The sequence below is a fragment of the Geotrypetes seraphini genome, chromosome 1 (genome assembly GCF_902459505.1).
Source record: "Geotrypetes seraphini chromosome 1, aGeoSer1.1, whole genome shotgun sequence".
NCBI classification, from domain to species: domain Eukaryota; kingdom Metazoa; phylum Chordata; class Amphibia; order Gymnophiona; family Dermophiidae; genus Geotrypetes; species Geotrypetes seraphini.
This window is the reverse complement of record NC_047084.1, coordinates 125786022-125806661: the sequence shown is the minus strand read 5'-3', so window position 1 is coordinate 125806661 and position 20640 is coordinate 125786022. Positions and strand designations below refer to the sequence as shown.

Sequence of the window (20640 nt, the reverse complement as noted above, 5' to 3'; positions counted from 1 at the left end):
CTTCTCTGGACCCTCTCGAGTATCGTCATATCCTTCTTGAGGTACAGCGACCAGTATTGAATGCAGTACTCCAGTTGCGGGCGCACCATCGCCCGATACAGTAGCAGGATAACTTCCTTCGTTCTGGTTGTAATGCCTTTTTTGATAATGCCCAGCATTCTGTTCGCCTTCTTTGAGGCTGCTGCGCATTGTGCCGCCGGCTTCAATGTTTTATCCACCAAAACCCCCAAGTCCTTTTCTAGGTTGCCTTCTCCCAGTACCTTCCCCATCGTGGATAAAGGTGAGCTGGTTGATATAGTGTATCTAGATTTTCAGAAAGCTTTTGATAAAGTTCCTCACGAGAGGCTCCTGAGAAAAATAAAGTGTCATGGGATAGGTGGCAAAGTTCAGCTGTGGATTAGGAATTGGTTATCAGATAGAAAACAGAGGGTAGGGTTAAATGGTCATTTTTCTCAACGGAGGAGAATAAAGAGTGGAGTGTTGCAGGGGTCTGTACTAGGACCGGTGCTATTTAACTTATTTATAAATGATCTGGAAATTGGAATTTCAAAGTTGTTAAAACGCATGCAGATTATGAAAAATTGCAGGCGGACCTTAGGAAATTGGAAGACTGTGCGTCCAAGTGGCAGATGAAATTTAATGTGGACAAATGCAAAGTGATACACATTGGGAAGAATAAGCTGAATCACAGGATGCTAGAGTCCACCTTGGGGTTAGCGCCCAAGAGAAGGATCTGGGTGTCATTGTAGACAATACGATGAAACCTTCTGCTCAATGTGTGGTGGCGGCCAAAAAAGCAAACAAGATGCTGGAAATTATTAAAAAAGGGATGGTTAACAAGACTAAGAATGTCATAATGCCCCTGTATCGCTCCATGGTTCGACCTCATCTGGAGTATTGCGTTCAATTTTGATCTCCTTATCTCAAGAAAGATATAGTGGCACTAGAAAAGCTAGCTACATAACAGGGCACACTCCCTCACATACCACACACCTAGAGGGGAAACGAGTACTCACTGACTCCAACACTGTAGCACAAGCAGACTCAGAACAAACAATAAGCCAGCAGACTCGCAACAAGCAGGAAGGCAGCCACAAGACCCAATCTTTAGCTAGTTACACAGCAGGGCACACACTCCCTCAAATATCACACACCTAGAGGGGAAACAAGCACTCACAGACACTAACACAGTAACACTAGTGGACTCACAACAAAAAGGAAGGTAGAAATTAGGAAGCCAGAAAACATCCAGAGACAGAAGGTCCATAACCGATTCGCCCAAACAACTCAGAAGGGGGAAAAGAGATGGATGCCCAAGGAAGCCAGAAGGTGAGCTTTTCAGTCTTCTGCACCGGTTGCAATATGTATGACTTACCTCCCTTTGGTGACTAGGGCATACATTTACAGTCATTGCATGGAGCTGGATAGCTTGAAACGGCAGGCCCAGCTGCTAGAGGAGACAGGGCTGAATCTAAAAGAACTCCTCACCTTTGAAGAGGAAATCCGCGAACAGGAAAAGCTTCTAGTGCAGTTCAGTCCAAACGAAGAGGTCAAGAAACTAGAAAGATACATCGAGGAAGCACACCAGCATGTGGCGAACTGTACTCGAACAACTCAGGAAGAAGGCCTGGACAAGAGAAGACACCCCTGCAAATTATGGAGAAAAGGAAGCGGAAACAAGGGGCGACCACACACTGCATGGGGATACCCTCCCCCCCCCAAAGAGCAGAAAGCAACTTCAGGAGTATCGTAGGAGGGAGAAGATTGGTCCTATACCATGGATGTGGACTTACGACCAAGGAACCACCGAATACAGAAGATGGGGATCATCGTGGGAGACTCCATCGTACGGCATGTGGACAGCTACACCACAGGAGGAAGAGAGGATAGAATCATCACCTGCCTGCCAGGAGTAAGAGTGAAGGATGTGGCCAACAGGATCTCCAGGATCATAGACAGCGCAGGGGGAGAGGACGCTGCTGTGCTTATCCACGTGGGAACCAACGATGTGAGCGGACGGAAGTATGACAGGGAAGAAATGAAGGGCCAGCTCCGCTCACTCGGAAGAATACTGAAGATCAGGGAGGTAAAGGTGGCCTTCTCCGAGATCCTCCCGGTACCAAGAGCGGATGGAAGAAGACAAGGGGAACTGCAAACGATCAACGCCTGGATGAGACGATGGTGCGAGAGGAAGGCTTTGACTTCATGCGCAAATGGACAACTTTCTGGGGAAGAAGCAAGTACTACAGAAAGGACGGACTGCACCTCAACGAGGAAGGAGCAAGAGTATTGGCAGGCAACATTAAGAAGGCCATTGAGAAGGCTTTAAACCAGGGGTGTCCAACCTTTTGGCTTCCCTGGGCCGCATTAGCCGAAAAAAATATTTCTGGGGCCGCACAAATGCACAAACACTGCAGCAAGACAGAGGAGGGAGCCAGCAAGACGGTAAACACCCGGGGGCAGCAGAGGAAAACACTGCATCGCCCTCAACCGGAGCCACACAAAATACTTCACGGGGCCGCAGGTTGGACATCCCTGCTTTAAACTAAAGGACAGGGGAAAGCCGACAGTCAACCACAGGATGTCCCCAAAGAAGGAACTACGGACAACTACTCAGACACAGGAGGGGACAACCACAAAGCATATAAGAGAGAAACACAGGAGCAGAAAAGGATACCGTGAAAGAACCAGGGGACACTGCTAAGCTTAAAGAGTCCAAGAAGGTAACACAAAGGGAACTCAAATGTATGTATACGAACACTAGAAGTTTGAGAAACAAAATGGGAGAATTAGAGGCAATAGCGAAAACGACAAACTGGAAATCATTAGCATAACAGAAACCTGGTGGAATGATGAAAACAAATGGGATACAGTATTACAGGGATACAAACTGTACAGAAGAGATAGAGTGGGGCAGAAAGGTAGAGGTATCGCCCTATATGTTCGTGAAGGAATAGAATCTGTGAAAGAGACTATGACGGAAGAGAAAGAGAAGCTGGAATCCCTCTGGATAAAGATTCCCAGACACAACGGTGCTGACACAAAGATTGGCCTTTACTACCGACTGCCAGGACAGGGGGAGGAAACAGACCCGGAAATGATAAAGGAAATTAAGCACGAATGTAAGACAGGTAATGTCGTAATCTTGGAGAATATCAATTTTCTGGGGATAGACTGGGACCTGGGAACCTCAAATTGTGGCAAGGAGACAATGTTCCTGGAAGTACTAGGGGATTGCTTCCTGGAACAATTGGTGGGAGAGCTGACAAGAGGAAACGTCACCTTGGACTTGGTCCTAAACGGCATTACAGGGCTGGCAAAGGAAGTAGAAGTCATGGTCTCGCTGGGGACGAGCGACCACAACATGATCAACTTCAAGCTCGATGTCGGGAAGGGGAAAGGTACTAAAACCTCAACCACGACTTTAAACTTTAAAAGGGGAAGATACGATAGCATGAGAGCCATGGTGAAACAATGGATCAAGAAAAAAAATGGGCAAAGTCAAAACGGTAGAACAGTCATGGTCCCTCCTGAAAAATACTATCACGGAAGCACAAAGCTTCTACATTCCACGGATGTCCAAAGCAAAGAAAACCAAAGTCAAAAGAGAGCCGGCGTGGCTTACTAAAGAGGTGAAGGAAGCCATAAAAGAAAAGAAGGATTCCTTTAAAGCATGAAAATGCACGAAAACAACCAAAACTTGGAACAAACACAAGGATGATCAGAAGAAGTGTCACAGGGCGGTGAGGGATGCCAAAAAGGACTATGAGGAGAAAATAGCGCAGGAGGCCAAAAACTTCAAGCCCTTCTTCAGGTATGTGAAAGGGAGAAAACCCACAAAAGAGGCAGTGGGACCGCTGGATGACCAGGGAAGGAAAGGGTACATCAAGGAAGACAAACAAATCGCAGACTGAATTCCTTCTTTGCGCCTGTCTTTACAAAGAAAGACACTGCAACAATTCCAGAAGCAGTAAAAGTGTTCACAGGAGTAACAGAGGACAGCCTTACCACAGTAGAAGTGGAATTGGACCAGATTTACCGCCAGATCGACAAACTCAAAAGTGACAAATCTCCTGGACCGGACGGAATTCATCCGAGAGTCTTGAAAGAGCTAAAAGTGGAAATCGGAGAACTATTGCAAAAACTTGCCAACCTGTCAATCAAAACAGGACAGATACTGGACGACTGGAAAATAGCGAACGTCACGCCATTATTTAAAAAAAGGATCAAGAGGAGTACCGGGCAACTATAGACCTGCGAGTCTCATGTTGGGAAGATGGTGAAGGCGCTGATCAAGCATAGCATAACCCGGCACGTAGACACACACAACCTGATGAGAGCCAGCCAACATGGATTCAGGATAGGGAAGTCATGTTTGACGAACCTACTTCAATTTTTTGAGACAGTGAACAGAGAAATTGATAATGGAGAACCGGTGGATATTATATACTTGGATTTTCAGAAAGCATGACTAGCAGTGTGCCCCAGAACTCGGTACTTGGGCCCATCTTATTTAATATTTTCATCAACGACCTAGAAGATGGAACATCCAGTGAGATCATCAAGTTTGCAGATGACACAAAGCTATGCCAGGCAATCAGATTGCAAAAGGACAGCGAGGAACTCCAGAGCAACTTGAGCCGATTGGAGAAATGGGCAGATAAATGGCAGATAAAGTTTAATGTTGAAAAATGCAAAGTGATGCACTTAGGAAGAAAAAATAAGAAACACAAGTACAGTATAGTATGTCAGGGCAACTCTGGAAAGAACCGAAGAGGAAAAGGACATGGGTGTATTAATCAATAGGACCCTGAAGCTGTTGGTGCAATGCGCGGCGGCAGCGAAGAACGCAAACAGAACGCTAGGAATGATAAAGAAGGGAATCACGAGTAGATCGGAGAAAGTAATAATGCCGCTTTATAGAGCGATGGTCAGACCACACTTGGAATACTGCGTCCAACATTGGTCTCCATACCTAAAGGATATAAAAATGCTCGACAGGGTGCAGAGACGAGCAACGAAGCTAATAAAGGGCATGGAGAACTTGGAATACGAGGAATGACTTAAGAGACTGGGATTGTTCTCCCTTGAGAAGAGGAGACTGCGAGGGGATATGATCGAGACTTTCAAAATACTGAAAGGAATCGACAAAATAGAGCAGAAAAAAAAAATATTTACAATGTCCAATGTGACACGGACAAGAGGACATGGACTGAAGCTAAGCGGGGACAAGTTCAGGACAAATATCAGGAAGTTCTGCTTCACGCAACGAGTGGTGGACACCTGGAATGCTCTCCCAGAAGAGGTAATTGCGGAATCCACCGTTCTAGGATTTAAGATGTGCATCTCCTTATGAGTGGCATAAAGTGACATGGGTAAGGGTAAGCTAGATACACATCTCCTTATGAGAAGCTTAAAGTGATATGGGGACTAAAACTATGCCAGGGTACACCTGGCGGGGCCTCTGCGTGTGCGAATCGCTGGACTTAATGGACCTAGGGTCTGTTCCGGAGATGGCACTTCTTATGTTCAAAGAAGAGCAATCAAGATGGTAAAGGGGATGGAACTCCTCTCGTATGAGGAAAGACTAAAACGGTTAAGGCTCTTCAGCTTGGAAAAGAGACAGCTGAGGGGATCTATGATTAAGTATACAAAATCCTGAGTGGAGTAGAATGGGTACAAGTGGATCGATTTTTCACTCTGTCAAAAATTACAAAGACTAGGGGACACTCTATGAAGTTACAGGGAAATACTCTTAAAACCAATAGGAGGAATTTTTTTTTCACTCAGAGAATAGTTAAGCTCTGGAATGCATTGCCAGATGATGTGATAAGAGCGGATAGCGTACCTGGTCTTAAGAAAGGTTTGGACAAGTTCCTGGAGGAAAAGTCCATAGTCCATTATTGAGAAAGACATGGAGGAAGCCACTGCTTGCCCTGTATTGGTAGCATGGAATATTGCTACACCTTGGGTTTTGGCCAGGTACTAGTGACCTGGATTGGCCACCGTGAGAACAGGCTACTGGGCTTGATGGACCATTGGTCTGACCCAGTAAGGCTATTCTTATGTAACCATAGGTTCAGTTGTGATAATGTGATGCATAAATACTGTATGTACTTGTATTGCAAGACATTGCTTGTATATCAAGTAAAAATTTAATAAAATATTTTGCTTGTCTTGTAAAACACTTGCAAACCAAGTTACTTGCAATCTAAGGTTTTACTGTATTTTCATCTTTGTCTTCCATTCCTTTCCTGATAATTCCTAACATTCTATTTGCTTTCTTAGCAGCTGCTGCATATTGAGCTGAGGGTTTCTACGTATCCTCAACAATGACTCCTAGATCCTTTTCCTGGGCGGCGACTCCAACCCAGCATCACATAGCTATAGTTTGGGTTCCTCTTTCCCACATGCATCACTTTGCTCTTATTCACATTAAATGTCATCTGCTGTTTGGTGTCCAGTCCCCAAAATCCTCTTGCAATTTTTCACAATCCTCTTGCAACTTACAGTATAACTTCTTGTTTCCCACAATTTTCTACATGAAATCAATGTGGCTTCCATTTTATCTGTTCTGGATTATTGTAATATATGTGTGATCTCACAAAAAGCTTCAAAAGAGATTGAGACTTATACAGAACACAGCGGTCCGCCTAATTTTCTGAAAAAATATGACCATATTACTCCATCTTATCGACAGTTGCACTGGCTGCCTTTTGAGGCTATTGTTTAAATTTGGTTGTATATGTTTTAAAGTGTTTGGAATGGCGTCTATTTACTTGACCTCATGTTTTGAACGATATAAACCCGATAGGATTACTCGAGGGCAACATTTATTTGTTCTCCCGTCTATTAAGTCTTGTTGTTATAAGAGATTCTTCGATAAATTGCTCGGTTTTCAGACAGGTAAAATGAACTTATGGTTAAGTACTATTATCTCTCAGGTTCACTCATACATATCTTTTAGGAAATTACTAAAAACTGATTTATTTGATAAATTTGTAAACTGACATTATAGTATTCTGATTGATAAATGGACATTGTTTTTCTACAATCAATCAATAAAATACAATTTACTAAAAGTACATTAAGATCCACTAAAATATTCTTTTATTTTATTAATTGATTGTATAATTTTTAATGTATGTGAACTGTCTAGAACTATGTGGTAGGGCAGTATATAAAAATAAAATGATTATTATATTAATGGCTCATTTTAGAAATAAACGATAGATATGGATGAAGACAAAAAATCCAATAAGTGTTTAGTAGTTATAAGGGAAAAAGGTATGTCTAACTTTAACCTGGATTGGACACTGTGGAAACAGGATATTGGGCTAGATGAACAATTGGACTAGTCTTATGTTCTTATTGGCAGAGCCTGACTGCGGCAAGGATATAATTTGAGTTCATAGCTTCACAGTGGAGGAGCAGTGACATAGATTAAATCTTCATTGGCTGCCTCTATCCATGTGTCATATTACACACTAAGGACAGAGAAAGTACCGCTTTGGATGCACTACAGAAAGGCAAACTATCAAATCAACGACCCTTTATTTTGCTGAGATTTTTGGCCTAGCTTGGCTTTGTCTACCCTTAGAATACCACAAGCTTTCTGATATCCCACCCTGACACCAGCCAGGCTCTTCTCTCCCTCTAATAGCTGCTTGGTTTTGCTGTCCTCAGGGACCTCTGACCTAAGCATAGGCTCTTAGATCTTTCATTCTCGTTGCTGCTATCAAATGCTACCTACCACTTCAAAAAGCAGAACACGGCCTCCTATTCCCCGATTCTTTCATTTTCTCAGGAGTGTCTAATGCCGAAAGGAAGTAAGATTTTTCATGCGAGAATATTCATCTGACAGAGTGGGCATTTTGAATGAGATTCACGATGACTGGGTGGTGGTTCTCGCTAGGGAGGCAAGATTACACAATTCTGAGCATATTTAGTAAGTGGCATTATATCATTGTGGTTCATGTTCTTATGAAAAACTTTGTCAAAAGCTTCCTATGTCAACTGACTCTCCTTCATCCACCTCTTTATTCATACCTTCAGCAATACAGCAAATTGGCGAGGCAAGACCTGCCCTTGGCTGAACCCATCTTGACTCTGTCCCATTAAACCATCTTTGTCTACATATCCAAAATTTTATTTTTTATAATAGTTTTCATTACTTTGCCTGGTTTACCGATCTATAATTTCTTGGATCACCCCTGGAATCCTCTTTTAAAAAATCAGTGTTCACATTGACCACCCTCCAATCTTCAGCTACTAAGGATGATTTTATCAATAGGTTACAAATGACTAACAGCAGATCGGAAATGTCATGTTCAAGTTTTTTCAGTACCCCGCTCTGAGCCACATGGGAATGCCCATTTGTCCAACAGATTCTATGAACTGGCTGTTTGAAATCTGGACAATTAAATTTGAGATTCCCTATTAAAGTAACATAATTTGTCTGAGATGGAGGCGTAAGTCAAAGTGTAGCCATGTTGGGCAGGTGACTTTTCTACCAGCAAATGAACAATACATTATTAAAGACTTCTTACCATATTGCTTTTGGGGGTTTTGTCATTTTTACTTCTTTTTAAATCAAGAAATCAACTAACTTTTGGGTTAATTTTTTAAGAGTGAAAAAAATATACATCTGCTCTACTTGAATGTAAGTTATCTTGTGCTACAACTGAAAAGGTATGATCCAAATGCATAAACCACAAATAACATTGCTAATGATATACAGTCAAACCTCGGTTTGCGAGTAACCCGGTTTGCGAGTGTTTTGCAAGACGAGCAAAATTCTCGCAAAATGTGTCTCGCAAACCGAGTGTTGACTCGATTTGTGAGCACCCCCCCCGATAACTGGCATCGCTCCCCCCCCCCCCGCTCGCAAAGGCCCCCCCGTGAGAACCGCCACCCCCCCCCCACCCCGTGAGAACCGGCACCCCCATCTGCGCATGCTCAAGGCCAGCAGAAGCAGGAAGATCTTCTAGCGGCACCGGCACGTCCTATGGGCTGTGCGGTGCCAGACCAGGGGGAGTAAGTTTAAGTTGTTTGGGCGGGGGATGCCGGTTCACGCAGAGGGGGGTCTTTGCGAGTGGGGGGAGGGCAGCACCGCTGGCCTCGGGGGGGGTGGGGGGGAACATATCAAAGCGAGTTTCCATTATTTCCTATGGGGAAACTCGCTTTGATATACAAGTATTTTGGTTTACGAGCATGCTTCTGGAATGAATTATGCTCGTAAACCAAGGTTCCACTGTACTTTGTTTGAGCATAGATCAGTGAAACTTCATTCAGAATCATTTTTTAAACAGTGGAATGTCAAACGTATGCATTAAGAGGCAAATTCTATAAGAGACACCTAAGCAAATTGGATTCAATTATGAGCTCATAGTTGAAGAAAAAAAAAATTTAATTGGGTGATAGATGACTGTTCCTCAAGTTTCTTTATTTTTGATATACAGTCTATCAAAACAAGTGTCTAGACGGTGTACAATATAAAAAGACTTTAAGGGACAATTAAAATAGGAAAATAAAAGCAATATTTTATCAAATATTAAAAATACTAGACGAATTCGGATTAATGTACATGAAACGGAAGGAAAGTAAGGGAGGGAAAGGTTGTTTAAAATACATCAAAATAAAATTAATAAAAAAGGACGGTAAATGGGGAGTGGCAAAAACAGGAGGGGAATCATTTCAAAAGAAGTATTAGAAGTTCCAAAGCTTCACGTGAATCAAGGAATTAAGAGGCTGAAGCTAATACTAAAGAATAAAGGCATCTTTAAAAAGGAAGGTTTTAAGTTTGGCTTTAAATTTTTCAAGCGAGTTCTCTAATCGAACGTCTAATGGGAGGGCATTCTACAGAGAGGGGGTGGTAACTGAAAAGATGGATTTGTGAGTAGTATCGTAAAATAGTTCCCGTAATGATGGTATGGAGAGTAAATTTTGATTATTTGATTGGAGGTTCCTGGATGATAAATAAGGGATCAAAAGTTTAGCTACGAACGCCGGTTGGTTAGAGTTTTCTGTTTTAAAAGTGAGGAGGAGTATTTGATAGGAGAGACGATGAGTAATAGGTAGCCAATGTGCTTTGCAGAGGAGAGGGGTGACATGGTCAAATTTTTTTGCATGATAGATTAAATTTAACAGCAGTGTTTTGCAATAGTTGTAGACGATGGACTTCTTTCTGGGTTATACCTTGATAAAGGGCATTACAATAATCTATAGTTGAAATTAGTAGGGAGTGAATCAGGATGTTAATTGAGGAGGGATCAAGAAAAGAAGAAATTGAACGGATGAGCCTAAGCTTATGAAAACATTTCTGCATAACTGAACTAACTTGTTGATGAAAGGTGAGGTCTTTGTCTAAAATGACTCCGAGAAGTTTAACTTTACTATCTGTTTGAATTGGAGAGGAGTTGATACAGATGGGTAGACATAAATGTGTCATTCTCTCGCCCTCTCCAGGTGAACTAGTACAGTGGTGCCTCGCATAACGGACGCCTCGTACAGCGAACGCTGCGCATAACGAACTTTTTGTCTTGCTCCCTATAACGAACTTCGTTTCACACAATGAAGTCGCCCGAGGGGCCCGGGGGGGGCGGAACTACTCTCGCCGAAGCCGGGAACAGCAGCACCCATGCAGTGTTCCATCATCTCCCTCCACCTTACCCTGGATGCCGAGTTCTCCGGCCCTCTTTCTCGGCCAGCCGCACGCTTTCAGGGAGCAGCGCACGCGCGCATGCTCTGTTGCTCAATCTTCTCCTCTGACGCAACCAGAAACCGGAAGTTGCAGGAGAGGAGAACATTGACCAACTCCAGCAGCTGCGCGTGCACAGCTTTCTGGAAGCGTGCGGCTGGGTGAGGGAGAGGGCCGGCAGACTCCGCATACAAGGTGAGGTGGAGGGAGGGAAATGTAGGGCTGCAGAACGAATTATTTTCTTTTAAATGTATTCTTATGGGAAAACAGGGCTGCAGAACGAATTATTTTGTTTTAAATGTATTCTTATGGGAAAACGCGTTTCACACAACGAACGTTTCACATAACAAACTTGCTCCTGGAACGGATTAAGTTCGTTGTGTGAGGCACCACTGTAGTTTTAAGAATGTTCAGTGAAAGTTTATTATGCCGAAGCCAGAGGCTGATTTTATTGAGTTTTTGATTAATTTCAGTTATTTCATCAGGGGATGTAGGATTTAAGGGGTGAAGTAGTTGGATATCATCGGCATATATGGTGATTCTATAAAAGGTAGGCGCCTAGCGGCACTTAACGCCACAATAGGTGTGTTTAGGGACAGAGAAGGACATAGGTGTGAATCTCTAAAGGACTTAAGGTGTCTATAATGCAGGCCTAAGTTTTAAGTTAGGCATGACTGTAAAAGGTGCCCAAGCGTGATTTACATGATACAGGTGCCTATCTTTTCAGATGCCATTTACAGAATTTCCTCCTAAATGCACAAACATTTGTCTCATTAATCGCAAACCTTGCTGCAGCCAGGTAAAAAGACACCCCGGGAGACAACATTATGGCCAGGAAAGCCCAGGGATCTGCTCACAGTCAAAGCCTGACATTTAAGAAAATGAGAAACTAACACACTAGATGACTGAGTTTTCTTGGACTTGAAACTTGCAGACAAATGTGTTAAACATTTTCAAATAAAACAGTTCACTAGGAAAGAAGAAAGTTCAAATATTTTGCAGAACATGTTCGTCACACAAGATTGACATCATCTTCCTAACGGGTCCAGTAACAGATTGCACAGCCAAGATGTTCTATTGATGTGCTGTGTGTTATTCACATACGAAGTTTTATTCATTGAAAATAACCAGCAAGTGTGGGTTCTCTGAGGAAACCACTGGCGAAACGCGTCAGGACCCGCTGGAATGAGACAACTTCCTAACCACCCACTTAAGCTGAGCTTTTCATGAATTGAACTAAGAGTTGAAATTATTACCAATTCTAGTTTTCACTACAGTGCACAGTTCAAGATGTTTTGAAAATATAGTAATTTATCTTTCTACTGAAAAAGATGGTGCAATGATAGGGGCGTGTCCCCGATTTGTGACTTCATTACCAACTTAAGGTTCTGAGCGCCATCCCAGTTCAAAAGTTTCATACACATTCACAGTCCCTTATTTTTGGCAGTCAAAATCATTTAACACGCCACCTGGCTACCATGTAACAGTCTCATCAGGTCCCATCTCCTTAACCTCCAGACTATATGTGGATAGTTTTACAAAGTCTGGGCTGTAGAACAGTCCCATTGAGGTCCTGTCCTCAGCTGGTACTGCAATCTGTGTCTCCCCCTGATGTATATAGGTTTTAATGTGGTTGTGGGAAAAGAGATTCCCCTAAAAAGAGAGCTGCAGCCATGCTTTGCTGCATTACAGAGTCCTGCCCCATGCCTGGAAAACAAGGTGGCTGGAAGTTCTGGGATAAGTTACAGACCACTGCTGAGTCTAGCCATAGTCTGCCAGAATTAGCCTCCATTGCAAGAAATAAATTTTTAAACCAACCAACTTAAAAAATAAAGGTTAGAAGGTGTAGGAGAAACGGCAGTTAACGAGAAGGAAAGCTCCCTCGTCCTCCACGGCCCCCTCTGAATGCTCCCCTCTCTCCACGGAAGTTTCCACGCATTCTCTCTCTGCCCCTCTCTCCACGGCCTGCTGAGGCCCCACCTCTTCCTCCTCCTCGTGGTGCTCCACCACCACGGTCTGATTTAGGGGGTGGAGACTTGGGTCGTAGCCTCTCAATTTCCTCTGTGCAACCTGTGGTCTGGGAATTAGGAGCTGTGAAGTAGGATGCGTATGTCTCGGGGTTAAAGTTGCTGTTTGTGAGCGTGGGGCCTACAGTCAGCCAGCCTAAAGATGGAGAAAAGGAAACCGTATCAGAACATTAGAAGTGCCCTATTGGGTGCATCTGCACTCCAATAGTTGCCACCTGGGGCATTTGGAAGTACCCAGCTGAACTTTATAAACATCCCTTTCCCAGTTCATCATGCCCCAAAATAAAAGAAACAATCGCCATCTTCTACCTGGTCCTTCAGAAACTTGTCCTAACCTTTTTACATCCAGCTAGACTTGACAGCATCCACTAGCAGCAAATTTCAGGTTGAATTGTGCATTATTCAAACAATGTCTTCTGTCCGCCATACAATCTGAAAGGTGAAGAACTATTTCCTATTTATTTGTTGTAATCTATTCATGCTTTTATAGATTTCCCCAGTCGCTAAGGGCCAATTTTTGGCCGATTTCTAAACAGCAATCGATGAGTTTTGCTGTGGGCAGTTGTAATCCCATCCGATCGCTTGCTTAGAAACCAGCTCACTCATGTGCAGAGGTGGTTTGAAAAAGACTTAACAGCTGAGCGGTAGGGGAAGCCCAAAGCAGCCTCCTGCCACTCAGGTGTTGGGGCTTTTTTCTTTAATGACACAGATGTTGTGCCCCATTAAAAGCGAGTCAAGCCATGCCCCCCTCAACCCCCAGAAAAAAAAAAAAAAAAGACAGGCAGGAGGGATGCCCACTCTCTCCAAACCCCCCCCCCCAACAAAACTGCCCCCTGAGGACTCCCACCTGCAGACTTAAAAATCGGCAGGAGGGATGCCCACTCCCTCCTGCCTCCAAGACCCCCCTGCGCTGAACCAACTGATGCCCCCTACTTCGCAGGACCCCATCCCCCTACTTTAGAAAGGATTGACTGGAAGGATGCCCACTCCTTCCTGTCACTGGATGCCTTCCCCCTCACATAGGGTTGCGTCCAGTGTTCCCGCTAAGCTGCGTTGGCCTGCGCTCACGCACAAAATATTACATCGCAGCGCAAAGTTTCTCTTCACAGCGCACACACGCGTCGGTAAGGTAAGGGGACGCATTGGGGGGATTGCACTTCCCCACAATTGCCATGCTTCGGTTCCTCTTCTTCCTTCCTTCCTCCCCCCCCCCCCGCGGGACCCTGCGGCACCATCAACTCTTACTCCCTCTAATGTCGGCCCTGCAGCTCCAGACTTCCTCGCACCTTCTCCCCTCCCCCTTTGGATCGCTATTATTTTAAATGTTATAGCCGCGGAGCTGTATCCATCAGTGGAGATGTCTAACCTCGGCCTGCCCCGGAACTCTTACTGCAACAGTGACTTCCTGTTCCTGCCTAGACGGGCGGCTGCTGCAGTAAGAGTTCCGGGGCAGGCCGAGGTTAGACATCTCCACTGATGGATACAGCTCCGCGGCTATAACATTTAAAATAATAGCGATCCAAAGGGGGAGGGGAGAAGGTGCGAGGAAGTCTGGAGCTGCAGGGCCGACATTAGAGGGAGTAAGAGTTGATGGTGCCGCAGGGTCCACCGGGGGGGGGGGGGGGGAGGAAGGAAGGAAGAAGAGGAACCGAAGCATGGCAATTGTGGGGAAGTGCAGAGCTGCAGGGAAGAGTGTTGCGGTACCCAGCTGGAGGGAGAAGGAAGATGAGGGAGGGAATTAAAGGAGATGCCAGGGCTTGGAGCGTAGGAGGAAGGTATGCCAGTCTAAGGGAAAAGGAAGGGGGAGATGTGAGAGCATGGAGGGGGAGCGAAAGATGGAAGAAAAGGAAAGGAGAGAGATGCCAGAGAATCAGGGAAGGGGAGATACCAGACTATGAGGAGAGGTGTGGGAGAGGGAAGGCGAGGAGAGAGATGCCAGACCAATGGGGTGAAAGGAGAGATGGAAGGGGGAGGCATACAGTTTCTGGAAGGGGCATAGAAGGAGAGAAGATGCCATATAGGGGAAGAGAGACGGCAGACAGTGGATGGAAGGAAGAGAGTTACAAGAAGATGAGGAAAGGAGAAACCACAGAAGACAAAGGTAGAAAAAAATTTCTATTTATTTATTGCTTTAGGAGACATGTGTCACTGTTTCTGTGAAGCATTGTATGCAGAGTCCAGCTTCTTGCTGGTTCAATTTAACCTTTGTCTATGTATTTTTATTTTATCCCCCCTTTTACAAAACTGTGAAGCGTTTTTAGCACCAGCCTTGGTGGTAGCAGCTCTGATGCTCAGAATTTTATGAGCATCAGAGCTGTTACCTCCGTAGCTAAAATCCACACTACAGTTTTGTAAAAGAGGGAGGGGTTAGTTTGTGATTACATATTCCTTACTAGGCGAAGGTGTTTTCTGTGTTCTGTGTGTTCGAAAGACATGGTTTTCTGTTAGGATTGACGGTGTAGGATTGATCTGTGCTGGTCTGGCTTGTTTAGTTTTACAATGGGTGTATTGATGTACTGCTCACTGCAATATGTAAGATGCTGCCTTTTCCTAGGTACTCATGTGTGACGTGTGGTTTGTTACTAAAAATCATGTTTTTCTTACAGATGGGGGGGGGGGGTGCCAAAAAATGATGGGCCCCGGATGTTACATATGCTAGGTACGCCACTGTATGTAAAGATACCAGAAAGCTGGCGTAGCAAAAACTTCTAAGTTTTGAGTATTTAACCCTCCCACAATCTCACGGGCACTCGTTTCAAGTTTATTGAGATTTTGATTTAAACGCAATATCAAATATTTTCAATGCGTATAACAAAAATAAATTTGGGGAAATAAATAAAACCATTTGAACCAGTGTTCCCGCTAAGCTGCGCTGGCGTGCGCTGGCGCACAAAATATTACATCGCAGCGCACACGTTTCTCGTCACAGCGCACGATCGGAAGAGGCGTACGGCAGATGGCAGGGCGGCGAGAGGAGAATCGGGCGAGTTGGCTCATAACTTGCTGGCGCCCGATATTTTTGGCTCACGGTGAAAAAAGTTTGCTCACAACACCCGCCCGCTTAGAGGGAACACTGGTTGCGTCTGCTGTCAGAGTCACCTATGAAGAGATACACAGGGGAACTGCGATGAGCTTCTACTGTCCAATTTTCTCCCAAAGGCTGTTAAGCCTTATACTCAGTGTGATGCCATGCTTTGAGCTGCCTGGACTGAACTTACAGCCAGAGAAAAGGGAGCACATCTGCCTCACACAAGCCTGGAAAACTGGACTGCTTGCTTCTTCTGACCACCACTATGACCTACCGACCAACTGGAGACCTCACCAGTTCTCACCAGCTGGAGACCTCACCAGAGTTCACACATATAGCAGAGGGGAGGAAATGCAGTTGGCTCTGATCCTGGTAGAAAACCGCCATGGAGCCCCAAAGCCTGTGCTCAAACCCTCTGCGGACAGAACCTGGGGTGAGCCTGCTCCTAAGGGAATGGTCTCTGAGCTTCCAAACTGTCAGTGCAGGCTAGCCACGCGGATACATTGCAAAGCAGTCTACCCTTTGGCTACCTCAGAGTCTGAGCTCTTCCCCAGCTAGAGATGTTCCAAATCCATCCTCCTTTACCTTGTCAGTAAGGAGAAGTAACAAGCTCAAATCCTATCAGTAGTCACTCTAAATAGCACAGTTACTTACCGTAACAGGTGTTATCAGGGACAGCAGGCAGATATTCTCTACATGTGGGTGACATCATCTACAGAGTCCCCTAGCGGAGGTTCTCACATGCAGACTTGCTTGAAGATCTTCAAGCTTGAGAGTGTACCTCGCATGTGCAAGTGCCCCTCCCACCTGACTCAGGGTATGCTTCTCCTCAGCATGGCCTCAGTTCAGATAGCTAGCAAAGAAGCCAACCCAGGAAGGGCTGCCCATCCAGCCTCCTGCTGTCCACAGAAGACGCCATGGCAGAATCCATCCTCCCCATCATTAACACCTCTCTAACCACTGGGACTGTTCCCCTCAGCTGGAAGTCAGCTATTATCAAGCCCACTCTCAAAAAACCCACCCTTGATCCTAACGAACCTGGCAACTATCGCCCAGTCTCCAACCTCCCATTCATCTCCAAACTCCTTGAACGAATTGTGCTCCACCGACTACACCCTTTCATTGAAGAACAAGCTGCTCTATCCCCAGCCCAGTCCGGCTTCCGAAAAGGCCACAGCACAGAGTCAGTACTCCTTGATATCATTGATGACAGCTGGTCAATACTCGACAAAGGCAGTGATGCCCTACTAGTCCTACTTGACCTCAGCGCTGCCTTTGACACAGTCGACCACCACCTCCTCACATCCAGACTCTATGACCTCGGAATCAAGGACACAGCCCTCCACTGGATCACCTCCTTCCTCCATCAAAGGACCCAGACTGTCCTACTAGGGACACACAAATGTAACCCCAAGCCCATCAAATATGGTGTTCCTCAAGGCGCCCTTCTATCCCCCCTTCTATTCAACCTCTACATCAGGCCTGTCATTGATATAGCACAGAAATATAACATTAAAATCCACTCTTATGCAGATGACATCCAGCTGCTCCTCCCACTAGGCGAGAACCGGTCGTCCCAAATTGCTAACCTCCAACACTGCCTCTCTGACATGAAAACTTGGATGTCAAACAACAAACTTCAACTGAACGCCTCTAAAACCGAACTCTTATGGATTAGAAAAAAAAGCACCAAATACACACGTCCTACACTAGCATGGGACTCCACCCTACTAACGGCAACAGATCAGGTTCGCAGCCTAGGAGTAACACTAGACGGACACCTTCGCCAACTGAAAAGGATCAAACCCTACATCTCCACACCTGACCTCGCCCAACTCCTCTACGCATATGTCCTCTCCAGAATGGATTACTGTAACTCCCTATTTAATGGACTAACCAAAAATAATCTCAAACGCCTCCAGCGGGTCCAAAATGCAGCTATCCGCCTCCTACACAACCTCAACTACCATGATCCCATCTCCCCAGCACTCCGTGCTGAACACTGGCTCCCAATTAGCCAGCGCTGTGCTTTCAAGGCCCTGGCAATAGCCCACAAGAGAATTTACTCCACCACCCCCTCCTACATAAAATCCAAGCTTCCCATCTACACCCCCACTCGCACCCTCCACTCAAAATCGGAGATACGCCTATGCACCCTCCCCCCCCCGGAAGGTCCCTCCTCTCAGAAACTGCCCGCAAACGATCCTACAGCCACTTCATTCCACATCTGTGGAACCAACTCCCCTCTCAACTCAAACAACAGAACTCATTATTAACATTCCGTAAAATGGTAAAGACCCTCCTCTTCAACTAAAGATCTCACTCAGTCTACTCCCCCCCCTTAAGCCCCACCTCTCTCCTCTCTCCCCTGTCTATCTTCTCCCTAAATTTCAGTATAGTCCTCTCTTAGTCTATACTCTGACAAATTGTATCTAAACTCAAATAACTTGTACTTAAACTAAACTACTTATACTTAAACTCTACTCTTAATTTGCTGTATACTTCCTGTATTTAAATTACTACACAGTCTTGTATGTCCAAACATTTAAACCTATTGTACTTCTTATATGTCTAATTACTCTCCATTGTGTATGTTCACTTGTAGACCGTTCTGAGCTACTGGGAGGACGGGATAAAAATCTAAATAAATAAATAAATAAATAAAAGGTGGGTGGGAATATCTGCCTGCTGTCCCTGGATAACACCTGTTACAGTAAGTAACTGTGCTTTATCTCAGGACAAGCAGGCAGCATATTCTCTACATGTGGGTGACCTCCAAGCTAACCAAAAGGGATGGAGGGAGAGTTGGCAATTTAGGAGAACAGATGTTGCAAAACTGACTGGCCGAAATGGCCGTCACACCTGGAGAAAGCTTCTAGATAGTAGTGAGAGGTGAAAATATGAACCGAGGACCAAGTGGCAGCCTTGCAGATTTCCTCGATCGGAGGAAAGCAACAGACGCTGCCATCGCTCGGACCTTATGCTCCGTGACCCGACCTGATAGGGAGAGACCAGCCTGAGTGTAACAGAAAGAAATACAAGCGGCCAACCAGTTAGAAATGGTCCACTTAGAAACAGGGCGCCCCAACCGATTGGGATCAAAAGAGACGAAAAGCTGGGGAGCAGTCCGATGAGGCGCAGTGCGCTGCAAGTAAAAGGCCAGCACATGCTTACAGTCAAGAGTATGGAGAGCCGCCTCACCAGGGTGAGAATGGGGCTTCGGGAGAAACACCGGAAGAACCACGGACTGGTTGATGTGAAAATCCGAAACAACCTTAGGCAAGAATTTAGGATTGGTACGAAGAACCACCTTATCATGATGGAAAAACAGTGAAAGAAGGGTCCACCACCAAGGCCTGCAGCTCACTGACCCTACGAGCAGAAGTGAGCGCAATAAGAAACACAACCTTCCACATGATACTTCAAGTGAGCCCGCACCAGTGGCTCAAAAGGAGGTTTCATTAAGAGAGCAAGGCCACGTTGAGATTCCAAACCACGGGAAGAGGTTTAAGGGGAGGATGAATGTGGAAAAGACCCTTCATGAACCGGGAGATCACAGGATGAACAGAGAGCGATTTCCTGTCGATCGGCTGATGAAAAGCAGCAGTGGTGCTGAGGTGGACTCGAACTGACTTGGATTTGAGACCAGCGCCAGATAAGTGCAACAGATAATCCATCACAGAAGACAAGGGGATAGATTGCGGCACCTGCCACAGCATAGCACACTAAGAAGAAAAGCGGGTCTACTTCTGATGATAACATTGGCGAGTGGACTCCAAGAAGCCCCCAGAACATACAGGACCAATTGAGAGAACTGGAAAGAGGCCATCAAGTCTCGAGGCTGTCAAGTGCAGAGACTGCAGGTTGGGATGGAGCAGAGACCCCTGACTCTGCGTAAGCAGAGAAGGGAAAACAGGTAGAAGAAGAGGGTCCCTGGCACTGAGCTGCAGCAGAAGGGCTGCCTGGGCCACCGAGGAGCTATCAGAATCATGGTGGCATGAGTGAACTTGAGCATGACGAAGAGGAAATGGAAAATATGAAAAAGGATTTGCAAAAGTTAGAGAAATGGTCTAATGCCTGGCAACTAAAATTCAATGCAAAGAAATGCAGATTAATATATTGGGGATTAATAATCAGAAGGAACCGTATATGCTGGGAGGAGAGAAGCTGATATGCACGGACGGGAAGAGGGACCTTGGGGTGATAGTGTCCAAAGATCTAAAGGCAGTGGCTGCTGCCAGAAGGATGCTGGGCTGTATAAAGAGAGGCATAGCCAGTAGAAGGAAGAAGGTGTTGATGCCCCTGTACAGGTCATTGGTAAAGCCCCACTTGGAGTACTATATTCAGTTTTGGAGACCGTATCTGGCAAAGGACGTAAGAAGACTTGAAGCGGTCCAGAGGAGGGCGACGAAAATGATAGGAGGCTTGCGCCAGAAGACGTATGAGGAGTGACTGGAAGCCCTGAATATGTATACCCTAGAGGAAAGGAGAGACAGGGGAGATATGATTCAGACGTTCAAATACTTGAAGGGTATTAACGTAGAACAAAATCTTTTCCAGAGAAAGGAAAATGGTAAAACCAGAGGGCATAATTTGAGGTTGAGGGGTGGTAGATTCAAAGGCAATGTTAGGAAATTCTACTTTACAGAGAGGGTGGTGGATGCCTGGAATGCACTCCCGAGAGAGGTGGTGGAGAATAAAACTGTGTCTGAGTTCAAAGAAGCGTTGGATGAACACAGAGGATCTAGAATCAGAAAATAATATTAAATATTGAACTAGGCAAGTTACTGGGCAGACTTGCATGGTCTGTGTCTGTATATGGCCATTTGATGGAGGATGGGCTGGGGAGGGCTTCAATGGCTGGGAGAGTGTAGATGGGCTGGAGT

General features: G+C 45.3%; 1 protein-coding gene across 2 annotated transcripts in view; it reads right to left on the bottom strand.

The window, feature by feature from the left end:
* Window positions 1-10974: 10974 nt before the first annotated feature.
* The window catches only part of METTL14 (methyltransferase like 14), a 140050-nt gene continuing 130384 nt past the window's right edge, over window positions 10975-20640 (bottom strand). For both annotated transcript variants that reach the window (XM_033937984.1, XM_033937994.1), the window contains one exon: window positions 10975-12862. In XM_033937984.1, the coding sequence (XP_033793875.1) occupies window positions 12561-12862 (302 nt within the window). In that variant the 3' untranslated portion in view covers window positions 10975-12560. The remainder of the gene's footprint in view (window positions 12863-20640) is intronic.